At 45.3% G+C, this 25,520-nt stretch overlaps 1 protein-coding gene across 5 annotated transcripts in view; it reads right to left on the bottom strand.

Moving 5' to 3' along the window:
- The window catches only part of LOC135379041 (uncharacterized), a 297,822-nt gene that overhangs the window by 7,028 nt on the left and 265,274 nt on the right, over nt 1-25,520 (bottom strand). For 3 of the 5 annotated variants that reach the window (XM_064612291.1, XM_064612294.1, XM_064612292.1), the window contains 5 exons: nt 6,052-6,183; nt 3,707-3,769; nt 3,567-3,635; nt 1,189-1,266; nt 971-1,103 (listed from right to left, as the gene is read on the bottom strand). In XM_064612291.1, coding sequence (XP_064468361.1) covers nt 971-1,103; nt 1,189-1,266; nt 3,567-3,635; nt 3,707-3,769; nt 6,052-6,183 — 475 coding nt within the window. Of the gene's footprint in view, nt 1-970; nt 1,104-1,188; nt 1,267-3,566; nt 3,636-3,706; nt 3,770-6,051; nt 6,184-20,252; nt 20,796-25,520 lie in introns of those variants that run through there. The other 2 variants (XM_064612293.1, XM_064612295.1) reach the window with 2 other exon arrangements.

Here is a 25,520-nt window from a genome sequence, read left to right as displayed (position 1 = left end):
ACTCTCAGCTGAGTACAGCAGACTTCGCCGCCATTCCGATTGATGAAGGAGCAGGGTTCTTCTTCTATTTAAAATGGGTGGACGTGTGGGTTTGCAGTCGTAACAAGACGGTACGAGTAAAAAACCGCAACCTCTTCTTGAGATCACGCGCGAATCCGGGGGACCGTTTGTAGATCGGCGGCAAAGGGCCCGCGGACCGGGTCCGCTGTCTCGTGAACCTGGGACAACGCACATTTCGTCCGTCACCTGTGACGTCTACGCGGTCTTCGGAGGGGTCCAGGGGATCCACCCGCCGTGTGAATCCACCCTTAGTGTAACGGTACGCTCGCCCGCGTGCGTTCTCCAATTAATTTCGTCTGGTGTTACTGCATCGTTAAACCGCCAGCGCTCCTCGTAAGTTTACTTAGACATTTATGAATTATGAATTTGTTTGATAAGAGCTAGAAACACTGAGCTCTACTCGCTGAGTCACCGGGCCCCGCAGGGCTCCACTCACTGGGTCACCGGGTCGTGCCCTGCCGCATAAAAGCGGGAAGGCCCGGGACATTTTTTTTTTTTTCATTTGAAGCCCGAGCCGGGTCGGTTCCTGAAACGACGGCTAATGCACGGCTCTACTTTCAGTGCCTCTAAGTCATCTGGAATCTCGCACTTTCACTGTGTCAAAATTGCTTGTTCCGTGACCAAATCCCCAAGGCTAAGGACCGGGTACCAGAAAATCCAGGTTCGATTCCTGGCGTCAGCACCTCTTTTCCCTGGGTAGTTTGAATTCATTCATGGAGCTTGTTTTTTTCCAGATCGAGCGTCATGTTGTAAAGTCTCCATGTGGAGTAGTTTTAAACTGGCTGTATAAGAGCAGTTGTTCACTCCGAGAGACAGCGAATTGCATTCCTACAGAACAGACGACTCATAGGCTGAGCTGATGAGCATGAGTATGAACATTACAGTGCCTCATTCTGATGCAGATACTTACCTCTGGGATACTTCCGAGATATTTTCAAAAGGCCGACTCCAGCTTGGCAAAGACCAGGGAGAGCGTTTGCGATCGCCAACCCAATGTCCCAGATTCGATTCTTTAAAGATGCAGTCTCCATAGCCTTTTTCATCTGCGGAAGGTAAAGCATGAGATAATGATGTGTGACTTACCAGATCTCTGATCAATGTCAAAAGGGGAGGGAACTTTGAAATTACCTGTTCCACATCTAGACTGTGTGTTCTGGCCATAGAATCCATATGTTCCTCATATTTCTTCCTCTCGTCTTCCATGTGCTAAAAGAGAAATCCGCCTTACTAGAGGCAAAACAGCCGACGTTTCTGCTACATGAAAGACTTGTCTCGATCTCCTTTTTGTTTCGCGCTAGCTTTGTTTCGTCCCACATTTGCGTGCTGACATTCCGTGCGCAATGTGAAGTATAACGTTTCGTGTCAACATGCAACCTGTGAACTTGTTATAAACTGGACGTTCTGAGAGGGGAACTCCACAGCACGGCAGATTTAATAGGCACATGTTAACAAAGTAAGCCGATGCTAGGCAATTGTTTGGAGAGATGTGTGCACTGCTAAGTTATTTTTTGTGTTCAGAAAGCTAAATAAAGAAAACTTTAAATATCCCGATGTTATACTTAGAAAACCTGTGCGAAGCGTTAATTAATTTGAAATCCCAATTGGAGCTCTCCAATAACTGTCGAGCAGAACCGTTCGCCTTACACCGATTACACGGTAATGGTACGCTACTGATTTGCGCTATTGTCACACTCTGAAATGCTTAGAATACGCCAGCTGTTGTCACACCCGTACCTCCCATACTTCTTTGTTTTGTTTTGGCTGCCGGCATGTTCTGCTATACGAACAAAATCAGCTCATGTGAAAGAACGACCTATGCAGGTGACCTGCAAGACGTGTGCGAGGTCTCTCTTGAATACACCTTTCACAAATCATGTACATTTGGAAAGAGCGTATCGGGCAGCAAGGGAAGGAGGAGGCATGGTGTTGAGGGGAGGGCACGTCGTGACGTCACTTATACTCCCTGAAGGCTCGATTGCGTGACTCGTGATGTGGACCGGCGCAGTTCAATCCGGTGTAAGTGGTCAGATGCGCTGAGAAGGAAACATGACAAAGGAGAAAGTGTCCGGGCAAGAGCCGGCACACCCAATACGGTCTCACCGACCATCCGAGGCTGCTTTCTCAGAATACTTTCATAAATTTGATCGTGGGGTGATAATGCAGCGCACAGCGAAAATAGCTTACATTGTGGGTCTGTGTGGACGGCTTGACACATTGAACAAATTCAGTTTTGTGCCAGGTCACTGCTACCTTAACAATGACTAGTAGGACCCACACCGTATTGCTGGCGCTGCTTATGTGCAAGCCTCAACTGTGAAAGTTTTTTTTGTCTCCTTTTGATGAGAATGCCCACGAAAATGAGATGAATAGTGGTCATGGTTACTCACTGGCTGAAAATAATACAACACCAGAGTCCACTGGCAACAGCAAAAGCCGCCGGGAAGGCAAAGTCGAACAAAAAGTTTGCCAATAAGAAAACCATTAACACCATCTCCCGTTGGAAAACGCTGCTGGTGTTCAGCAAATACGCGTACTGAAAGTGGAAGTGGCAAAAAGAAAAGGAACAAACACTTTCCTCACCATTTCTGAGTACGAGTCAGATGCGATATTGAGCTCGCCAAGTACATCACCTGCACAGGTGCATGTGGGCCCCAGAAATAACGATGTTAAAGTGAAAACGTCACCCATATTTGCATACCCTACATGATAGAAAGTTTGTTCATGATTTGATGGTGCTCTTCACAATGAGCAGTCGGTGTGTTATCAGAAGCCAGCGTGAAAGTTGCGATGTTCAAATGGAATATGCAAAATTTCATTGCACAAACGCGGTGATTGGGGCACTAATCGAAGCGAGTGTTCTTAAGCGACGTATACACCGAGAATTAGCCGAGGCAGGCCAACAAACAAACGAAAGAAACCTAAAGCTTAAAATGTGTGTATTTGTACTGCATAGAATCCAATAAAAAGAAATGTTTGTGCTTGTTTGGAGTAGGTTCGGTCACCAGAAACGGGAACTGAAAAAGGAAACGTTAACAACCAGAATTCCGCAGGAAACGTGAACACAAACAGAAACAAAAGTATTTTCGTTTGCATCTGCAGAAATCGAAACAGACACGAAATTCAAGGGCGGTGACAACGTCAGAAACCAAATGCAACAAACGTAATCCAGCCTAATTTTAACATTTATTTTAAGGTAATGTAGTATGTCATGAAAAACTTCGCATTGAAGTCCTCCTTGCTTGTTTCCATAAGACTGTCCTTCAGTTAACGTCGTGTTGCTGCAAGACCAAACCGTAATGCCGAAAACGGAAAGAATGATCTTAAGGAAGGAGACACCAAAACCACCATCGAGGATATACCGGAGACGACAACAGAAAGAAGAAGTCGACTTCCTTACGTACCGGAAACAGAATAGTATCTGCGTTCTTTAACCAGTCCCAGTCAAAATTCACTATATGCTAGGTACAGTCATATGAAATTATATAATGTGGTGTAGTAAGGGTTACCTGTTCGAGAGTTTCTTGAAAATCACGCTTGGCCTTTTCTCGCTCTTCCCCAAATCGATGCTCCATATCCTGCAAACATAACAGTGACACTTACAGGAAGTGATGGAACGTTGGTAGCGCTACACACAAAGCGGGCTTACGTGGGTGTACTTCCTCCACATATCACGGGCATGTCTCCACAAATCGTAGCGGGCGTTAAGATCCTACAACGAAGATAGGAAAAACGGTATTGCATCTGTATGTGTTATCTGTTATGAACTTATCATGTGTGAACGTGACTAAAATTTGCGATGTGTGCCCACCTTGAAACCGGTCCTCAGTTTCATATTACCACGCATACCTCGAGAATAGTGTCCCGTTTTGACCATTTATTTAGATTTTTGACCATTTATTTGAGAAAAGTCGCTACCGCCCACTTCTGATTTACTACCTACATTCGCAATGGTCTCTTAATTGTTCTCTTTGCAGAAAATTGTAGCTGTATGTTCTATTATGCAGATATAAAGAAACGGCCTTCTGGAAAGTCCAACTTTCTTTCTGGAAAGAAGCCAACCTCTGGGATAAACCAAGAAAAAAGAACGTTCATTGAAAAAAAATGACAAATAGAAAACTGGAGCCCACTAACCGAGGAAGAATGCTGACAATAGAAATGCACAGTCCCGAGCTGCAATTATTCGAAATTATTATGCAGAGGGAAATTACCTAGTTGATCGGTTGCAAAGGCAGCTGATGTTTTAGGAAAAAAGCATCGATTTCGAGATCACGTCATGCTATTTTGTAGCTGTATTTCGGGGAAAAACAGATAAAGAGATAGCGCATGTGCTGTAAAGAACGTTACAATGGGCGGTCAAGAAACTGTGAAGGGCAATGAACATGCTCCTAGGAAGAACAACTTTTCTTGCTTAAAGGTACGATCTGTCCGTGTTAAAAAGTATCCCATTCGATTCCTCTTTGTAGAAAATGGCTTACGGCGAACCCACGGCAATCCACCTATGGCGTCCCCATTTCGAGGGCAAAGGTGCGCTTACGGGAATGATTCAAACCGACGATCCTTCTGCAAGTTGCATCTGCTGTGGAAACTTCGGCAAACAGCAAGGAACTGCTTTGCTCACCGCTCAGCCAATGAGCGACTTACACGCGTGTCGATATCACGCGTGTCGTTTCATGAGGGCAAAGCGCCGGTTCGTCATCTGCTATTACGGCGTGTTGACGGCTGACGGCTGTATGTCTACTGTACTCGTCAACAGGGTTCTGGTTAATTTTAGATCTCTTCCCGACTGTACGGGCCCGTTTCATTAACAAGGCAGCGCAACGATGAGCAAAATAATACCGCAACATGACGGGTGCCGCCCACTGAGGGATGTATTTAATGTGATGCTGTGCTTCAGTAAAAGTCATTGTTAGATAGCGCTTGTTCTGCTATCGTCTTGTGCCTATGTGGGCTGTCTTGTTAAGTAATATGAAAGAACCAGCCCTGTTTCGTCATAATAAACTTTATATCAATGAATATCAGTGTGGATGTTGAAAAGCATAAAACGGTGGTTAAATTACATAAAATAACAAAAAGACGAGTTAACACACAACACTTTGTGTTGTCACTCGGATATAGCAAACATGTAGTATTCGATTGTGAAAGTTCATTGCCAGAGAGGGGTGCGCTACCACATAGGACATAGCTCACAAGTGCAGTTCACGAAAATATAGCCCACACGGTTGATGTCTTCGTAATATGTTAGCACATGCTACCTTACGGAGTACGAGGGAATACTGTAATCGCATCAGATCTCCCAAACACACAATAAATGTTTCCATGTTTTAAATGTTCCACTGTGGACCACGCAAATCTTCTTACACATGCCATTAGGCATCTCACTGGTGACATAAGCGGTGTTCTAATGTCATCCAGTATACCTCTCTCATTACCTGATTCTTGGTAATTACTGTTACCTTAATGGTAAACATAGTGCTGTCGTCGGATACACTATGAAATATGCATGCTTTTTATTAAAAAATGCAGCGCTGACAACATTTTTCCAGGCGGGTTATGCGGGCGGGTGGATGTCCAGTGGCAAACCCCATGTAGCTACTAGACGACTAGTTACCTATTAATTCATTCATTAACTTATTAACTTGATGTTGTTTTCGGAAAATGGGAGATAGCAAAATTGGAGAGATTCCAATGAGATTCCATGAGATATAAATCGCTAATTCTTGCTATACACGTGAAAAACGAGACCTACACATTTCTCGAGCACGGAACAACATTCTGTTACTGTAAAGATGATCGGGAGTTTCATCGCCAGGGGCGAAACCCTTCCACATTGCTGGCAGTAATGCGGTGAAATTCATAATCTCTCGCCTAGCACTGAAGTCCAACGGTGTTTCTCGACCGCACAAGGCTATAAACGTCATATGGTATTAGAGCGTGAGCTCTTATGGGCAGGCCCACCTCAAATCTCGTGGTCGGCGTCTGCGGAATACTCACGTCACGTGACCCCCTCTGAGTGTAATCCAATCGTTCGAGAGGCATTGTACAACGGAATCTCCCAGTACGCTGAGCTGCCATTTCTTCCCCGCTTCTCGATGTGTATCCCTTACAAAAATGCCAAATGAGTACCTATAGAGAGCCAAATGTATTTTTATTGAGTCTATAGAAACTCAATAGAAAATCAGGTCCTAATGAGTTTCCTCCATAAAGAGTCAAAAGAATTTCATATGATTTTCCTAATTGTATTTCTAATGAGGAATATCAAAAGATTATCTATTGACTTCCAATTGAAATGCAAAGGTCATGCGTTCCGTCGCTTATACATAGTCTGACTCCATACTTGTCGATTACGCTATTTCTTTACGATCCCATGAATAGATATACGCACTTGAAAACTAACTTTCCTACGGAGGAGAATTTCCATAAACACAGAGGGACAGATAAAATCTGACAACTTAGGCTTTTGTGAGCGCCTGTTGCTGTTTCTTTTTCTTTTTCTGTCGTCATGATTTTGAGCAATAAACAATTGGAGTCATGTAGCCAAATGTGCCGTCCACAAGGCAACACTTGCTGGGCAGTTCCTTATATACTGTCAGAATGGGTTGCACATCATGCCTGCGATTAGCAAGTGTCATTGGCACAGTCAAACGTGGAAAGACAAGGCACTGGTTAGGGAAAGGAAAGGGGGAAAGGAAGTCTCTTTTGTTGTGCATGACAATGCACTGCAATGAACTGCGATAATAAAATCAAAAATAGTTTTCAAACAGTTAATTATAAACTAAAAAGTACTTAAAGACTTTTATCGTAACTGAAAATATAAATATTTTTTACTGTATTATAATTATTTTGGAGGGATACGCATGGGGATACGAGAGCCGTCCCGATCGGACGGCTGCATATGCGTGGCTGTTCTCTCCGGCGCCATCTTTGTTTTGGTGTTTGGTGACATCGGTGGGCTCGCAGTTCGCATGGTTTGCACGTGAGAAAACTGTTCTTCGCACGCGTGCCGTTTCTCAGAATGTGTTCTATGAGATGGATTGCGAAGCAGCATTGGAATATTTTCCCGGTAAAGACTATAGCGGAACCCAGGGTAGGAGCAAGTCTTCTCACAGAATCGAAAAAATCAAGATGGCATCGAAAGCCAGCGCTGCCGTGTCCTCGTTGCGGGCTGGAGAGAAGAAGAACCTGCGACTGCGCACCAAATTTCGGTGAGCTTATGTATGTGTGAATGAATTCCGTGTCTTGTCGACGCCAGTATGGTCGCTCAAATAAAAGTAATCTCTTCCCAGTGTTACAACGTAGAAGACGACGTTGGGGGAACTGGAACGTGCCGCAACACGCTAGCAAGGAGTACCTGCTCGGAAAGAAGAGGACACAAGTTGCAGTGTAGGCCGCGAGTTTTCGTTGATGTGTGCGAGTGTGTGTCTATGTTGACATCAACGAAGGAACCTCTCTGACACTATTCGCACACTAAGGTGCACAGCAGCTAGCAAGGTGAGTGTGAAATTTTAGGGTTTAACGAGGTCTGGTTTATTAATTAGCAGGTGTCGGCATATAATGATCACAGCCTAACTTCGTCCTTAATCATATGCTTTCAAACTCGTGCAATGAGATCTGCCTTTTGACTCTGCAACCTTGCACGTTTTTCTCTATGTAACAGATCAGTTGTTTTCTTGCCTGGACGTGCGGCGTGTGTGCAGAAAAAGGAAAACCAGGAGTTGAAGTGCCAGCTGGACACCTCGGAGAACACAATCGGTATGTGTTGTGGATGCAGCATACAACTGTAGCAACATGTAGTGCTTTTGAATTATCCTCACAGGTGCAGCCGGTATCGTGAACACGTTGTGGAGCTCTCCAGCCTCAAGTCCAGGACCAAGAATTTTCATTTCGTGTGACAAAGGTACATTACACCCATTAACATACTGGGTTATAACCTGTTCTCGACATGTAGGTATTATAAAAGTTGTCAGGTATGGGATTGCAGTTTTGTAATTTAGCTATGTTATATGCGTGAGTTATACGGTGCTGTTCCTCCGTTGAAGAAATTTCTGATGAAACTGGTACACAGTAAGTTCGGTGCCATACAGTAATTTGTGACTACCTGTGCACATGGTAGTCATGCACTAAGGTCACATACTGAGAAAAACCGTTGTGACCTTCAAAACCCTGCATACATAAGAAGCGCTTCACTTCAGGATGCTGCTTACAAATGGTGTTTAATCTTATGCTATACTACAAATGCAGTTTTTGCAGGTGTAAGCAAATCTTTTTTCTGAGGTAGTATAGACGTGGAAGCAAATCTTTTGTGTGAGAGAGCATATAACTGCCAGACAGCTACTTAAATAAAATGCATTAATTAGATTTACTGAACTACATTGATAAATTAAATTGGGTCTTTTTCGGCTGTACCGAGATCAGCAGAATGTGAGGGAATTCTTGTTCATTGGACCACGTCACGAGTATTATTTATGGCGTGAATTTTCTTTTACAGTGCCGAAAGCAAGGCAAAACTGTGGAAGAAGTGCAGGTGCTACATTACCAGTTCTTTTTGAGAGCCAAGTGCTTCGACAAAAATTTGCGCCTGATTGGTGTAACAGCTGGCTGCGGTCGAGATATGTAGCAATGCCGTTGGGGGTCAAACTGCAATCAGCTCGATCAAGCAATCATTTCAAATTTTGGGAAATTTAATCACAACACAACACTATTTGATATACGTGGAGGTTGTCCCTCCATTTTGTGTACGTGTTCGACTGAGCCCAAGTACATTAGTTGCAGAATTTCGGAAAAATTGGCTTAGTTTAAACGATGACTGCCTCCTTTGTTCTATCATGGATTTCCCGAAAAAGTTTGAATGAGAAAATATCGATGAATTTTCATTTCACATCTAGTGGTTTGGTATATATATATATCTCACTAAATAGCAAGTTTGCTTGGACGTAGAATCCACCTGCAAACACTGCATCAATGCTCTCATCATAGGTTTTAGATCAACCGCTGTACCGAAGGAAAATAATCCTGTTTTTGCATGTTTTGTATCCATGTTTGTGTTTCCATTTTAAAATGCATGCAGTAGGCAGCTCACTTTTTGTATTTTAGTTTTCTATAGCACCAAGAGTGGATGTCTGTCATGTCTAGACTTGAGCTAATATTTGTGAATATAGGTTGCAATCATTGTCATTTTTATGTATGTACATGCACTCTGTCTTTTCAGGAGAGACACGTGGAAGATACCCTTTTGCATCAGATACTCAACTGAAGAGGAGCCCCCCCCCCCCTTGTTGCTCTCAATGGAACCAAAAGTAGTATAAATAAAAAGCTTGTTCCTCATATGCCTGTTTTATGTGTTTGCTTGCACATTTATGGCGCTGAAATCACACGACACCTCTAAAGGAATTCTAAAGAAAAGCGATAGAAACTCTCTCGTTAGTAGCTCATTGGAGTTTCTATAGAATTACGGTGGCCAATATTCCGTAAGAACTCAGTAGGGACACGTCAGGATCTCATTAGAATTTTTACAGACTCTCTATAGAGTATTTAACGTGTCTATAGAGTCAATACAATAGAGTTTCTTTAGAAAATCATTTCACATTTTTGTAAGGGATAGGCAGATGAGACATTAGTATTGAGAGATTAGTAGTGCTCTGGCACTGACCTGCTCGACCCCATTGATATGCTGGGCTTATTGTAGCGGGCAAGTCGATTTATGTAGCGTCCACAAAATCTTGGTCGTCAATTGGCCCACGAACGCGATCATGACGTCGGACGGTATAAAATTTCTTAAATTGCTTAGATTTCTATGTAAATTTCCATTCTAAAATTCTATTGCCTATCTGAGCTTGCGCGGGAGCTACCGTTTTTGGACACGGGTGACACCCCCCCCCCTGCCGCGCCACCATCAGGGCGTATATTCAACCTGCAATATATAGCCAGACCTCGGCGAAATCACGCATGAACGCGATAACCAACAATAACCGCCATCACGATCACCAAAGGGATGAGTGTGGCTGTGATTGCATTCGTCATTGAAGTGCCCTTGCGATGATCACGGCGCGTTGAAATAACATCAGGAAACCCTGTGGTGATCGCGAGCGCTCACAGCAGTAATCTGTATTTCGTGATTCCTGTATTGCGATAACGATGCCGCGCCTCTATAGGCACTCATGGGAATTACAATGTGATTACGGTCAGGCTCTTTGCCCTGAGCGCGATTATTGCGTGATCGCGCTCATCACCACGATCATGTTATTCTGCAAAAGTACAACGTATAAGGAAGCGCGCACTTTCTGGGCGTGTTCGCAACGCCGTGTGTTCAGTCCCATTCTGATTAATTTGATATTATAGTTGATGCTCTGCTTCACTGCTGTCTACCCTCAACATGCCCCTGCCTATAAAGTTCAAATATAAGAGGCGATATTTGCATAACGCTCGTCGTTGGATGCTTTCTTAACTGTTGCTATCATGCTCGGACGTCTCTAATTTTTCGTATCTCGTCTTCGCCGATCACTGTGTCGTTTTGAACCTGTTCCCGGTTGACCAGACCAAATGTCTGTTGTCACGATGCTAGATGTTAGAATGTCGGCATGTGGTGGTGTGTGTCGTTTTCTGTTTCCGGCACTTTGCTTCGGCATGTAGACATAGTGGTGACGAGAGGGCCAATGGCCACGACAGTTAGGAAATATGTCATAATCGGTAGCCTACATTGTGGTTCTAATACCAATTATTTATTCAGCTGCGTCGTGGAATTTCTCCGGCTTCCTGCCCCTTTGACCCCTTCACGCTTTCCGCCGCGAGGATGACTCTTTCCACTGTAGTCTGGAGAAGTGAGGATTGTCGCGCCCTTTGTATTGCACCGGCCACAGAAAAAGGCGTTCGACGCCACCGGCAGTGGCCGGTATGCCAAAGCAGACCTCCGCTAGGCTACCCAGCTAATGATATCGTGTCGTGTTTCCAAAAGGTACAGACATCTTGCTCGTCATAGTCCTCCGCAAGATACCCATCAAGTTCAGACGTCTGCCGAACTTCAGGCACCAGGAACGTGGTATCAAGGAGACCGTGGATGCCGAGGCCTGCGGAAAGATCCACAGTGTGCTCTGACCGTGCTCGAAATTTCCCACTGCTCTTCTCTTTCCAAATTTTGGCGTGTTACAGTGAAGACACATCATAAATGTTTTCTCGCCGTCACTAGAGCTGCCGATATATTTGAAGTGGTCCTGCAGTCAATCGGGAACAGCGAAGTCACCCATGGTGTGGAGCTCGCCAACGCGATCAAACACGATTCTTCACTGCAGCAGTGGCGCAACACCTGTTGCCTGCACAGCCAGTGCCTAAAGGACCCACACCCGGGCTCGAACAGCTTTTTATTGCCAGTGCGATCTTTGATTTGGCTATTTTTGGCCCGAAAGCACAATCACAAGAGGAAATGCACGCCCTCCCTGCCTTTGCTGTGTGCAAGTGCCATGTGCCAACAGCGCAACTACATGGTGATCGCGTGAGTGCGATAATCCTTAGATATCACACGAACGGCCTTTGCTTGATATCGTGATCGCACTCATGCAGTCACCCTCATGATGATCACTGCATGCATGCGCAATCAACTCATTCGTTCGACGTTCTGATTGCAATAAACAGTGGCGCGAGGATGAGTGCGATCCAGTATCGCGCTCATGGTGCACAGCGATCACGCGCCATATCAGCCTGAGCGTGAGCGTTGGTTGGCTTCAGCCTCGCGCACGCCTGATCAGATGATCGTGATTGTGAGTTCTTTCTCGCCGAAATGCCTACCTCTGTATATAGCTACATGCAGAAACTAGAGCTATAAGGACAATGGACAAGACACAAGTAAACGGGATCGACAGCTTACTTATGTCTTGTCCGTTGTTCTTATAGTCCGCGTTTCTTCATACGGCCATGTGCCGACACTCAGACACCCACCCATTCGAAACAACAATACATAGCGGTTCAAGTAATAGGGGCTAACTGCATGGAACACTTTTAACAAATGTATGTCAGCAGAACTTGAAGAGAGCGTCGACGGTCCGGTTGTAGCGCTCACTGGATGGATTTATTGTCCTCCGAGATACATTAATATACAGGATGTCCCATCTAAATGTGACCAGATTTTTTACAAATATATCTATCACTTTTTCCGAGATGAAATCAATTGCAATATAGCATATGCTGTAGGGCACTCCCTATAGGAGGGCATTAGCAGACTCCTAAGACAATTGACTTTCAATAATTAACTTTTTAATTATAAAAGCTACGAAGTTGTTCCAATGAGAACATCTGATCTCTTAGCTAACCAGATACCAAAGCCGTTTTCAGAAAAATCCCTTCGATAGATCGCAAAAAAATACGTGAAGGAGCACCATTTCTTTTCTTTATTTTGTTCATTGTGCATCTTCAAAGAAGCGTCTTTCCTTCACCCCCAGTGTGAGAGAGCGAAAGAGCACAGTGCCGCCTCATGCGTCGAAGATTAGCTTTAACTTGCGGAAACAAAACAAAGACAAATGTATCATGTGACTCTATCGCAACTGCCCTTATCTTGGGCTGCATTTTCCGTTTTCTTTTAGTCTTTTTCCAGGACGCAAGAGGCGATAGTGTGCTCTTTCATCCTCTCGTCCTGGGGGCAAAGGAAAGACGCGTCTCTAGAGATGCGCAATGGATAAAATAAAGAAAAAAAAATGGTGTTCCTTCACGAATTTTTTTGCGAACGATCTATCGAACGGATTTTTGTTCTGAAAACGGCTTTGGTATCTGGTGACCGAAGAGATCTGATGTTCTCATTGGAACAACTTTGTAGCTTTTATAATTAAAAAGTTAATTATTGAAAGTTAATTACGTAATTGCTTAGGAGTCTGCTAATGCCCTCCTAGGGAGTGCCCTTCAGCATATGCTATTTCAACTCGGAAATAGTGATAGATATATTTTTAAAAAATATGGTCACATTTAGCTCGGACACCCTATAGAATAAACGCGTGTAAACTGTTTAAAAACCGTGAACCTTATCACACATGCGCAACATATCATGCCGCCATCTTCCATTGTCTACCTCTCCAGTCTCCTCCTCTACGACGTCGCGCTGGCGCCCCATCGTTTTGTGCAGGAAAAGTGTCCACACAGGCGCCCACTCATGAGCGGCGACCGCTCGATTAAAGTACTACCTTCTCTACATTCGCACACCCCAAAGCGGGACACGGTTCCGAAAGCGTTCTGTGGTCCGACTAACAAACACAACCACACACTCCAAAGTTGCACAGCAGTCACAGCTGGGCACACTTGACAGCGCGACAATTTTGACAGACTATAAGGAACCTCTTGAACCTCTGCCGTGCGCAGCGTTGCGCGTTTCAGCCGGCTGATATGATGAACTGACTGCTTACATCACGTTCTGCCGCTTCATTTCATCTACGTTCTATTGATTTCACACGTTTCATTGATTCGTTTCACTGACGGCGCGTGTTCGAAGTGTTGGCGATTCTGTTTTACCATTCCAGGGCATATTCTCTTCGCCCTAGGGACTTCGGTCGTTACGGAAGAACTGACACTTTTCCGGGTTGGAAGTAAAGCCGCTTTGCTCCAGTCGTTCCAACACTTCGGTGAGCCTTGGAGCCTTTCTTCTCTTCCGCTTACAAAGGTGATGATACGATCCAAATACACCCAGCAGTTGCGTCCAACCAGTCGCATTAGAATTATGTTCATTATGCCCTGAAATACACCGAGCACACTTCAACACAAAGTGCATCCTTTTGAAGCCGTAAACGCCATTCGGTCCTTGGTTTGCCTTGTATGGAATGCTTTCCTCGCTCATTGGCACTTGACAATAGAGCCCTGCACGGGCCTACTTTTCCGGGCCCGACCCGGCACGGGCGCATCGAAAAGTGGCCCGCGCCCGGACCTTCATATTTTTATGCGGCCCATCCCGTGCGCCCGGTGGCCCACTGAGTAGAGCCCAGCCCGGCCCGGCCCGGCCCGGTGACTCGGCGAGTAGATCCCGGCCTAGTATTTCTAGCCGTGACGTACGCGTTTCTGGCGCGTATCAAACAAATTTATAAGTAAATTTATCAGAAGAGAAGACAAGACCACAAACATACAAGTGTTGGGGGTTTGACACTGTAACAGCACGAGACCAAATTAAAGGGACAGTCCGGAAAAACCGGAAGTTGATTTTTTTCCAACTGCCACGGCGGCCAACATGCTCTGTGGAACGTTTCAGCTCACACAATGGCGTGGTTTTCGAGATACCAAATAAAAACTATTCCTCTAAGGACATCCGGTTTCGTTTTTCTCCCTCGCATACTCCTTGCCACAAGGGTTCTCTATGTACGTCAGCCGTCACGTAAGCATGACGTCCCCAAGGGACAAAGTGGAGCGGAGGACTGCACCGTTGCTGGGAATGCAGAGAGGTGTTTTTTTTCTATTAGTGTACTGAACAGAAGGCTGCGTCGTGATACCTGTGTTTACATTGACGCTACGCTGTATTTTACTCTGCATAGCGTGTGATCGCTACTCAAAATCATCATAATGTGCAAATGCTAGCACGCAACAACCAACTATCGCGCAAACAGGCATGCCCAAGTCACGTGCGGCATTGCTCTTATGCACGTCACGCGAGAGCTCGCTGCGGCCTTTACTCAGGACCAACTGCGGCATAGAAAAAAGGCGGTTATAAATCGTGCGATACGATTTCTTCTGAAATATTTTGCACACTTGTTGTGAGGAGTATTAGAAATCATAAGGCGGTGTTTCCCAGAACTATGTTTTCGACCGGACTGTCACTTTAAATCCAGAACGCACGCGGGCATGGGCGTTATCGGTACTCTGTCAAGTTTTTGCGGAGGTAGAGCATGCTGTCGACAAACTCCTTCTCCCAGTCCCTACCCCTCTCACCAAGCTTTGCCAACGTGATTGTGAAATACGTGAGGAGCGAGGAGCAATGTGAAGTGACTTTGGGAATGTTCTAGAGGGTCGAATCATACACATAATGCAGTGTCCTTTACTTGACTTTGCAAATATATGCACAGGAATGACGCAAGCCCGTGATGATATGAACTAATAGTCCTCTATTGTGAGGAATTAGCTGCGTGACCCGGCCGAACCTGACTCTCGGAAACGTGTTTGTCGGCTCGGGGCAGGCCTGGCCCGCGGTGGTGGTGTATTTTGAAGGCCAAGGCCCGGCTCGCGTTTCCGGCGTATTTGTCTGCCCGTGCCCGTGCAGGGCTCTACTTGGCAGGTTTGTGTATGCACTGTGGAACCCGGAAAGCTCCACAGTATCCCTCGAATATCACGCATTGGTGCCGTGCGAATTCTCGCTTATTTAACTCTTGATAGTCCAGACAAACTGAAACGGTTCCGTCTGCTTTTCTCACATGCTACAGGGGGAGCACAATGCGTTTGTACTTTGCCGAATAATTCCCGCCATCTCCACAGCTTCTTGTATCTCCTCTTGTCACGCTGCCAGATGGTTTTCGCGGCAGTTGCGTATCGGTGGGCCTTCGGACATGTGTAACTTCCACTGTTGTTCTCTAGGGCCCCCCATCTTCCCCATCTTGGCCGAAAATACGCTTGCGAATCTGTTCACCCACTTGGATGCAACGCGCCACTAACGAAGTCGTTAAGTTACATAATATCCGACGCCTGAGCAAACGACGCAACGTGGTCCTGCCTGTCCGTCAGCAGCCGGTGACGTACCTAAAATGACACTCCCAGTACAAAATCTGTAGCTTATACCTGTGCCGTTTGGAAGGGTATCCACTCTATTTGATCCCTCCATGTGACCTCGACATCTAGACTACCAATGGTAGTCAGGTTACTGTTATGTTGGTAGTTTGAGTCGTCCAATGCTGCCTCTACGAGTTTTGACCATTCCGCTAGCATTCAGCAAAAACTGTGAGGATACGAGGTACACATCTGACCCCCTGTCAAACAGAGCACGCGTCACTTTCTCCACCACCGTCAGGCCTATCACTGCTCGGTGGTGTAGGTCGTTCATGGGCAACCTGTCCGGTCTAGTGTTGACGTCATAGAGTCCACACAGTTCGTTCACAGAAGCTGACACCTCACAAGTGAGGTCGCACACGTTGAGTTGAGAGCTTATTTCTTTCCGGTCCACCACGCCCGTCCTCTGAAAGCTTGCGCGGTGCCTTCCTCTCCAGGCACGAACACATATGTCACTCGTTGTTCCAGGAGGGTTTCACTGTCACTCGGGCTAGGCGGTTGTGGGGAGCGGTTTATGAGATGCTAAACGTTACCGTACCGGAAGCAACTCCGTTTCTCGTTTTGGCATGCCGCTTGGCTTGGCTTCTGGTTTGGTGAAACCTCTTTGACAATCTCTGACCTGTCTTGTCAGCCTTGTCTTCGGCCTTCTCTTCCGCTGCCCTTCTTTCCCTCTTATATGTCTTCTCCAGTCCACGTGCTACGCATTGTTTTGGGGCGATGTGGCACATCATCTAAGACATCAAACTAACGATTCACGACCTGATGCAGCCTCTCCACAGCCGCGCACTTTCGGACGTCTGTCTGCCACTGCAGGTGGGCTGACAATCCCTTATCAATAGTAGTGAGGAATTGTGGCGACGAATATTGAAATGCTGCTCGATGTGCCAGTGCCCGGTCTACATAGTCTCCAGGGAGCTTAAAACTCGCTTACAAGCCAGCTGTACTCCTCGAATTCCACGAGCAGACGTGAAACACTCAACAAACTTTTGACGCCATGTCTTCCAGTCACGGAATGTTGAGCCGCCATCTGGCATATCCTGGCACTCAAGGGCATGTCATAGAAGGCGCTTGTGCGGTGCCACAATTGTTGCTTTGTCGGACACGCTGAAGGTTTCCATTTCACCTTCTACACGACGTAGGAATATCAGAGCGTCGTCGTCTCTGTCGTTGAACTTGAGACCCTCCAAGAAGTCTCGTGGCACTTGGAAATTGTCGTTATCTCCTTGTCTTGAAGACCCGCTTGAACGCCAAGGCACATCGTTGCTCCCCCACCGTCTCCACGGCTGCGTCCGACGATCACCAGGACAGCTATTCTCGATGAAGTAATGCGGACATTACTTCTTTTGTAAGCTATCGTTGGTAACCAATCGAGGAAGGCGTGAAAAACCGTCACGCGCACGCAACCAAATGCGCAAGCAATTAAGCTCGCGGTTGCATTGTTGTAGCTGGGCTACTGCCTCACGAGAACGCCCTATTTTCGCCCTTTCGGAACCGGGAACGGCCATCTTCTAATGAAAATCCTGCAGAACCTTTATATTTGTGTATGTTAATGTATGTGTGATGTGCTGACATAAATGTCTTGTGATAGCTCCACAATGGGACACAAGGAGAGCAATATTACAGAAGTAACATAACCCAAGTAGCAGTACTGCAGACGTTGTGCCCACGCCATTGCTAGTGACAGGAAACGGAAAACAGAATTCCGAAATCATTTTATTTTGTCCTTATTGGTTGAGCCAAAAACTGCTTCCGGTAGCCAGTGGAAAGGCCAACTTTAACCAGCAACGATGCAGAAGCACACAACTCTGAATGCCATGTAAACAAAGTACCGGGAATTGATAATTGTTTTGTTCCTTAATATATAGTAATATATAGCTAATATTTCTGAGAATATACGACACAATCTCCCTTCGAGGCCTCCGGTGGTTGCGCCCACAATAGGGAACGGCTATGCGGGCTGTGGTGCAGAGCAATAGCACTTCAGCTTAAGGTACGGCCTTGCTCCTGCCGTTGAAGGTAGAGCCTAGATGAAGGCACACGGCGCACCCACAAATTGTTGAAGGTATCTGTGGATGTCCCGAAAAAACCTTCCGAGTTTGTGCGCGTCACTAGCATGTGGCCCGTTTGAGGAATCCGTGTGTTGCTTGTGCACAAGCTTATGATGACGATGTTCGTTCTTTTGGTGCTTGTCAGTGTTATTTGCAATTTGCAACATGTTTGTTTTTTGTCGATCATTAGAAGATTAAATTACTGTTATTGCTGGTGTACATGGTTAATAAACGTATATCATACGACTGCAGTACCTCCTTGACGTGACTATGCGGCGTTACATATGTAATATTACATTGCTTTCCTCGGGTTGCAGTGATGCTTCTGAACGTAAAGAATAGATCTTTCATAATTTCTGACCTCGCAAAAGCTCCAAAGATGAGTGTCAGGAGCAGAAAATAATCGTAGCGGCAGCATAGCTTCGGCCACTGTCGCTTTCCCGCTGTTTGATCTGTTTAATTGTCGGCGAATAGCAATGCAGGAAGCACGGAACACGGAAGTTGTCGCCCATAGAAATGTGGGTGGAATCCACCCTGAATGTGACGTGGAACGTGTCGTATAGTAATGCGCGCTTATTACTTCATCGAGAATAGCTCCACAGGGTTCAGGTAGCATCGAGCACCAACCAGCGATTTTCTATCTGGAGTTCCATTGAAGCCCGTCCACCTGGGCACCGAAAAGGGCTCCCGTAGCAATCACTCTTGCGTGCACGTCACTCGACGTTATCCCTCCCGTTGCCCCCGGAGTTACCCCTCCCGTTGACGTTTGCGGTCATCGTGCGGTCATCGATCTTAATCGTGTCACAGTGCCCAGATGCATCAACGCACGGGACTTTGGAATGTCGGCCGCTGTTTCGACTTTCTTGGTCAAAAATTTTGTCCAACATCTCTACTAGAGCATCTGTCTTCTTCCTCACCTTGCTTTCCAGCGCAGCCCTGCTTGCACGAAGCTGGGCGATGTTGCCTACACGAGCATTCGCCTCATCAGAAACATTCTTTTTTTTTTCTTCAGCATGGCAGTCTTGTTCCGTCGCTGATCACGGTTTCTTCAGACATTGGCTAGCAGTGTATTCTAGCGGTTGCTGCTTAGGGGTGGGTGTCTGTAAAGGCGATATCCTGCCCAAACAGATGGGGCGCGAGCCACGCGTAGGAGAGAAAGGCCTGAGCAGGAGACTGGGGAGGGAGACAATGGAAGATGGCAGTATAACACGTTTCGCGTGCGTGATGGTGTTCGCGGTTTTCTTTCTTTAGACAGCTTATGGGCGTTTGTTCTATATTAATATATCCCGGAGGTCAATAAATCCATCCGGTGAGTGTTACACGGTGACTAGCCGAGCCAACAACGCGCGCTCGAGCGATGCGCCCACATCCGCCGAGAACAGAACAGAATAGATTTATTCCGAAATTGTGCTAAATAATGTGACAAGTTTTAAGTACTTGTGCATACCCATAACATGAAAGGTGGACTGTGGAGTGCATATTCGCGACTCCAACGAACCCATAGCCACCTGGCGGAGATTTCGAAAAGCTGCGGTAGAGATCACGTCGGGGCAGGGAAGCAGTACAGCGGAACACGTTTCTCCTGTTTATGGACAGAAAGCCGGCAACAAAGAATGTATCAAAATCGAAAACAGGAATGTTGCAGTACGAATTTCTTCTCAGCATGTTGTAAATACGCCACGCATTATTTTCATCATTTCCTAATCAAGAAGAACGGAACGGAATTCTCATATGTGTTGACCCATCGCATGCTTTCATGATCGACGGTGTCGCCGCGGTTTCATCTTAATATTAATCTTCGGAATACAGACCAAGGAACTGGGATTTCTTTGTCTTGCTGACATGTATGCATTTTCAAACCTCATGCAAAGTAAACAATATCACCGTACCAATGCGGCGTAGACAAGCATCCACTACGGGTGGTCAGTAGTCTAGAAATCTAGCCCACCTAGCAGTGCCTATCTAGCAAAACAATTGCTAGATACGCTTACTAGCGTATTTAGCATCAACAAACAAGACCGCCCCCGTCCCCGCCCCATCCCGCTCTTGCGAATGTTAATTAGGGCTAAACCACGTGAGTGCCAGCCCACAGATACTGACCTCACTGTATCATCTGAGGACTTAACCACGTGGGCACCAGCCCACTTTCACGACTCCATCTGGTAAGCCATCCCTGCAACATGCCTTTCTTAATATTATAATTAGGTGCACGCCCTACGGTGTTGGAGTAAACCACGTCAGAGTGATACCGACCTCACTGTGTCATCTGATGAATTAACCACGTGGGCACCAGCCCCCATATCGTAAGCCAGCCTCCAGCAAGTCCCTCGCACGCGCAACACGCGCTTCTTATTATAATTAGGTTGCATGCCTACTGTAGATTAGAAGGAACTACATAAAAAGCACAGTTGCAAGATCGTATTTTAATTATGACTGAACTACCCCCAGTCCCACTACAGCAGCACCCCATCATCTCACGAAGGTTGAACCAGCCCACGAAGCTGTCGTTATACTTCTTAATAAGTTTACCTCCACCCTCTCGCAGATTTTAAACCTGACCAGTTGTGGCTGACCACGTGGGGGCACCAACCCCTTTGCTTGCCTGTAGGATGCACTCACTGAATGTCATCTTAATTGTGTAGTTCCATCAGAATGATATACCTCTTGTTTTAAACAAACTACGTTAACAATGAATAATTAGCTTAGTTATGAAATCAGAAATGTGCCATAACCGAACATCCATCTAAGGATCTTAGTAAAAAAGAAATAATAATAAGATTACGAAGATTAATTCTTTATGGATAGTTGCACAATTCTTACTCGATCCTGCAAAAGCGTATACGAAGAGGGGAGTCAAGTCCTGTAGATCCCATAAACAAATACAGAGGAAGCGTGGACCTCCACGCGAAAGGTTGTACAAATTAAACATAAACAAAAATCTTCAGTGTCGGCTTCTGTATTTTGTATATTGGATTCCTGCAAGGATAAAACGATAGCTCGATTCATACATGGCACAACATTGTTCAAATATTTTTTTTTCTTATTACGTTTTAAAGTCGACAAGTAGGACACCTCGCTATCGTCTGCCTAATGGAAATGGTTGATGAGCCAATCGACTCCTTCCGAAGTGCGAGGAGACAGTACAGTGAACCCTCGTTAATATGACCCCCGATAATCTGACATACGCGCTTTACGACCACATTCTTGGGGAACATTGCTGTGAAACCTCTGCAAATACCCCCGTTAATATGACAATTCCGCATTATGACCAAAATTTTCGGGAACGACCATGGTCATAATAACGAGGCTTCACTGTATATACTTAAACTTCAGAGCGCTAAGAGCGTAACCGAAAAAAAAAACAGCTAGAGCCTACAGCTCTGACCTTCGACAACCGATCGAAAAAAAGAAAAATGCACCGACCCCCGCCACAACATCGTTGCGAATTGCAAGGATATGGCATAGCTAGTATTGAGAAGTGATTATGGACAGGGTGCTAAGGGGCGTGTAACCGACAAAAGGCTTACCGCTTCGAAATTCGACATCCGACGCATCATGGGGGAACATCATGATATTCATTGTAGAGATTTCATTAAACATGCTTGGACTTGCAGTCGACCAGGCTACCTCTCCCCATTAATCCGTTTTGTGTACGACACGGATTAACTCTCGAGAAATGATAAGATCACTTTTTCCGTATTCCATTAAGATGTTGTTGTGTTAGCGACGCTTTGCATATTAGACGACGGGATGGCTGAAGGTCACGCTGTTTCCACTCAGACTGTGATATCTATTCTGCTGATTTGCATGAGCAAGTCGAATAAACGCTCGAAGATACACGATGTTATTGCAATAGCAAGCATTTGCATATAAGACAACTCGTTGGATAAAGGTCGTACCTTTTTACTCTAGCCGGTGTCGCCTTTGCAACTCGAAGACAGGAAAAATAATTACTATGTGATACATGTTGCGCCGCAGGAAAAAGAAGAAAAAAAGACGCAGTATACTAATGACAGCTACCTCCATGCTGACTGCTTTGATTTCTGAACAGAGCGAGCCAGCCCGGGTAAAGCCGTAATTACCTCTCAAGGATAAACGATAATATCACTTTCCTCATCACGTCTTTGGGGCGAGACGGTCGACGCTGCACTCTCATAGGCAAACGAAGCGACTTCTATATAAGACGGTTCGTCCGCAACGCTTTCCGGACTGGGCTGGAATGTCAAGTGAATGCCACTTGATTGTTTTCAGGTGGATTCACTTGACATTCCAGCTCAGGTTTTTCCGTGCGGGTGTTTGAGTGGAAAAGCAGACTAAGGTGAGTACATGCTTTTTTTCTTTTCTCTTGTTATAAGTTCTTCCCCTGTGAGCGTGCAAGGTCACAGCCATTGGAATGCATGTACGTGAAAAAAAAAAGAAAAGAGGTTCATTCCTTCCCACTGACGACATGCAAATCTTTGTGATTTTAAAGTGCACCTTCTTAGATAATTGCAGTAGATGAAATGAAAAATAAACGATTGCAAACAGTACAACATTATTTTTTTATTTAGGACATTGCATTGCGTTGTATGTTTTGGGGGACATTGCTAATTTACAAGTCGGCTTCACCTAACTTCTACGTGCGTTGCGGGAAGTCAACGTTAGGAAATGCTCAGCCTTGCTGGATTGCTTGTTTCTTTGCATTTCAATTCAGCGGAACGGTGTTTTTTTTTAATTGTTTGACTTTGGTTCTTCATAAAACATATTTTCCAGTTCATCGTCTTTGTTGTAACTACTCCGACGAGGTTGAAGGGCCAACTCACATTTTGGGCTTGTAAGATCGACTTCTTCTAAGCATTTTTTAGCTTCTCTCTTTCATTTCATGTTCGGGTAACAACAGAACACTTCACCTGCACGTCAATGGCAAACAGGTCAGAAAGAAAGGAATGTGTCTACCTTCATTTGTGAGATGTAGCTAGTCTTCACCCAACTCCTACGTGCACTGGGGGAGAGCCTACTTTACCTACTTTAGGAAATGTTCAGTCTTGCTACTGCATGTTTCTTTGCATTTAAACTTAGCGAAACGGTGTTTTTTTTTTTAATCGTTTGATTTTGGTTTGACATAAAACATATTTTCCAGTTCATCTTCCTTCTTTTGCTGTAACTACTCCGAGGAGGTTGAAGGGAAGAGTTTGAGATCTTCCTTGACAACAAGGCAAAAATGTGTGCTATACAATGGAGAAGAGGTGGAAAACTTTTTTTTTTTTTCAAGTTAATCCACTCGGGATTCCAGATGAAGATTTTTTTCTCCGTGAGAGTGTTTGACTGGAAAGACAGACTGTGGTAAGTACATGGATTTGCCCTCCTCTTTTGTAATACATATATATATAATGCTTTTCTATGAACATGCAAGTCATTTATGGAAATGCAAATATGAGGAACGACAAGGTTTCATGCCTCCCGCTTTCAGTGGTGACATGCAGGTCTTTGTGATTTAAGGAATGCTTTCCTAGTCCATCACAGGAAGTGAAAACGTTTGCAAACAGTTACATTTTTTTTTTATTTAGATACAAGGACAGTGAGATCACAGCCCTTTTAGATAGTGAGATTCCATAGCCAGAGTGATGTCGACCAATTGTTCTGCCAAGAGAGTAAATGTTGCCTGGGCAGCGGCGAAGTTTTAACTCACGTTCTAAGCACAAACAGCATACATCTGAGCATTCGTTATCGTAATAGGTCCTTGTAAGATTGGCTGTCTCTAAGCATTTTTGCAGCTGGCGTGTTTCATTTCGTGTTAGGGTAACACCAGAATGCTTCGGTTTACCGTTTTCACTCCAAATGCGTACCACAAGCAAGTCAGAAGGGCACGAATGTACATAAACATATTTTTCCAGTACAGCTTCTTTGCTGCAATTGCCCTGATGAAGCTGAAGGGAAGAGGATGGAAGCTTCGTTAGCTCGATGATCACCACAACAAGCAAAAACGTGTGCCACACAACGGAGAAGAGAACACACAAACATCTATCCATGTCTGTTCACTCACAATGAAATGAGAGGGCTTAGTACAAATGTACATTTTTATTTCCCTGATACACGAGCGGTGATTATTTTTTTATGCTCCATTGTGCACCAGTCGATGTTTGCAGAGGTCAAGTGTTAGCTTGCTGATGTAGCCTGTTAAGTAGTGCCAACCTTCAGACTCGGCTTGTTCCATGAAACATAGACTCTCGGCAGCAAGATGCATAGCGTCAACCTCGTCAGCATATGTCAAAATTTCGTCCACGTGACGTGACCATTCAGCAAGTAAGGCGAAAGGTGATTCCGAGGCAAACGTACAGGCGGTGTGAACTCTGGCATACATTGTTTTTGCAGTTTTCCAAGTAACCCTGTCAGGAGGTTGATCTGGCAGCAACACCATATCCGTCACAATTTTAAAAGCTTCCACGAGCGAAGTTTTGCCTACTTGTGTTAACCCACATTCCAATATCTCCTTGTAGGAGACGTGTTTGAGACGACACACAGGCTGCATCCGAAATTCGAGTGTGTAACCTCTTCTCCATCTGCCACACACATCTGTACCTAGCACAGGCTGCTCTTCATCTGCGTCTGATGATGACGACCATGCGCCATCAAGCCGAGGATCAACCTCAGGCCATGTTGTGTCATCGGCGGCTGACTTGTCTTGACTGGTCATTACAAACCAAGGTAATTTTCTGCGATCCACTTCTTGTCCAGACTGCCAGTGAACTGAACCAAGTACTGAAGTTTCCCATTTCTAACTCGTCGTTTTGTGATCTTCTCTACTTTTGGAACCTCTCTCACTCGTACAATTTCACTCTCATAAAACCCACCAATGATGTCTTCATTTTTAAGATCACGTAATAGGTACGTGTTAGGATACCCTAACTTGATCGCTCTCACCACGAAGAGTTCTGACGTAAATGACCCTAAATAACGTTTTATTAGCTGATGTCTGTATTTTGCAATTCTCACTACGTCTCCAACACTGTAGCACGGCTTTTTTGGTGGTCCAACCGGGCTGGGGTACAGTCTCTCTCGGAAAATGTGCTCGTTTTCTTTCTTTACGTCCACTGGTCTGGCAGAAAGCGATCTGTGTACGCGATTGTTGTAAGCTTTCACTACTTGAGGTAAAATGTTCACATATCGCTTGTGACCCTGGAATGTGAAGATACGGTACAGTGTGGTCACAATTGTTCGCTGAGATCGCTCGCAGATAGAGGCCTTCATAGGTGAATTTGTATGGATGAGCCGGATCCCCCTTGCTTTCAGAAACTGTTGTACCACCTTGTTTGTAAATTCTGTTCCATGATCTGTGTGCAAAAGCTTGGGTGTCCCAATTCTTTTAAAGGCAAGTTTAAAAGCCCGAATAACCTCGGGAGATCGTTTATTACGAATAGGTACAATGGCAAGAAGCCGAGAGAAAGCATCTATACAAAAGAGCAAATAGCGAAAACCATCGTTCTGGTTCTTTAGACTTTGCAAATCCTTTAGGTCAGCCTGGAATAGTTCACGAAGTCCAAGTGCAATGGTTTTTCGAAACTTTGTGGGTCGCTTGTATTCCTTATGCAAACTGTACACATCACTTGTCTCCAGAAATTGAGTGACTTTGTCCTTCTTTTCGCCAATGGCTCGAGCAAGTCTCTGCACTCCACCAAAGCTGCCGACATGTTGCGGGTCATAGTAGGCTGCCATTAGTACTTC

The sequence above is a fragment of the Ornithodoros turicata genome, chromosome 1, assembly GCF_037126465.1.
Source record: "Ornithodoros turicata isolate Travis chromosome 1, ASM3712646v1, whole genome shotgun sequence".
Taxonomy (NCBI): domain Eukaryota; kingdom Metazoa; phylum Arthropoda; class Arachnida; order Ixodida; family Argasidae; genus Ornithodoros; species Ornithodoros turicata.
This window is presented reverse-complemented; position numbering and strand designations above follow the sequence as displayed.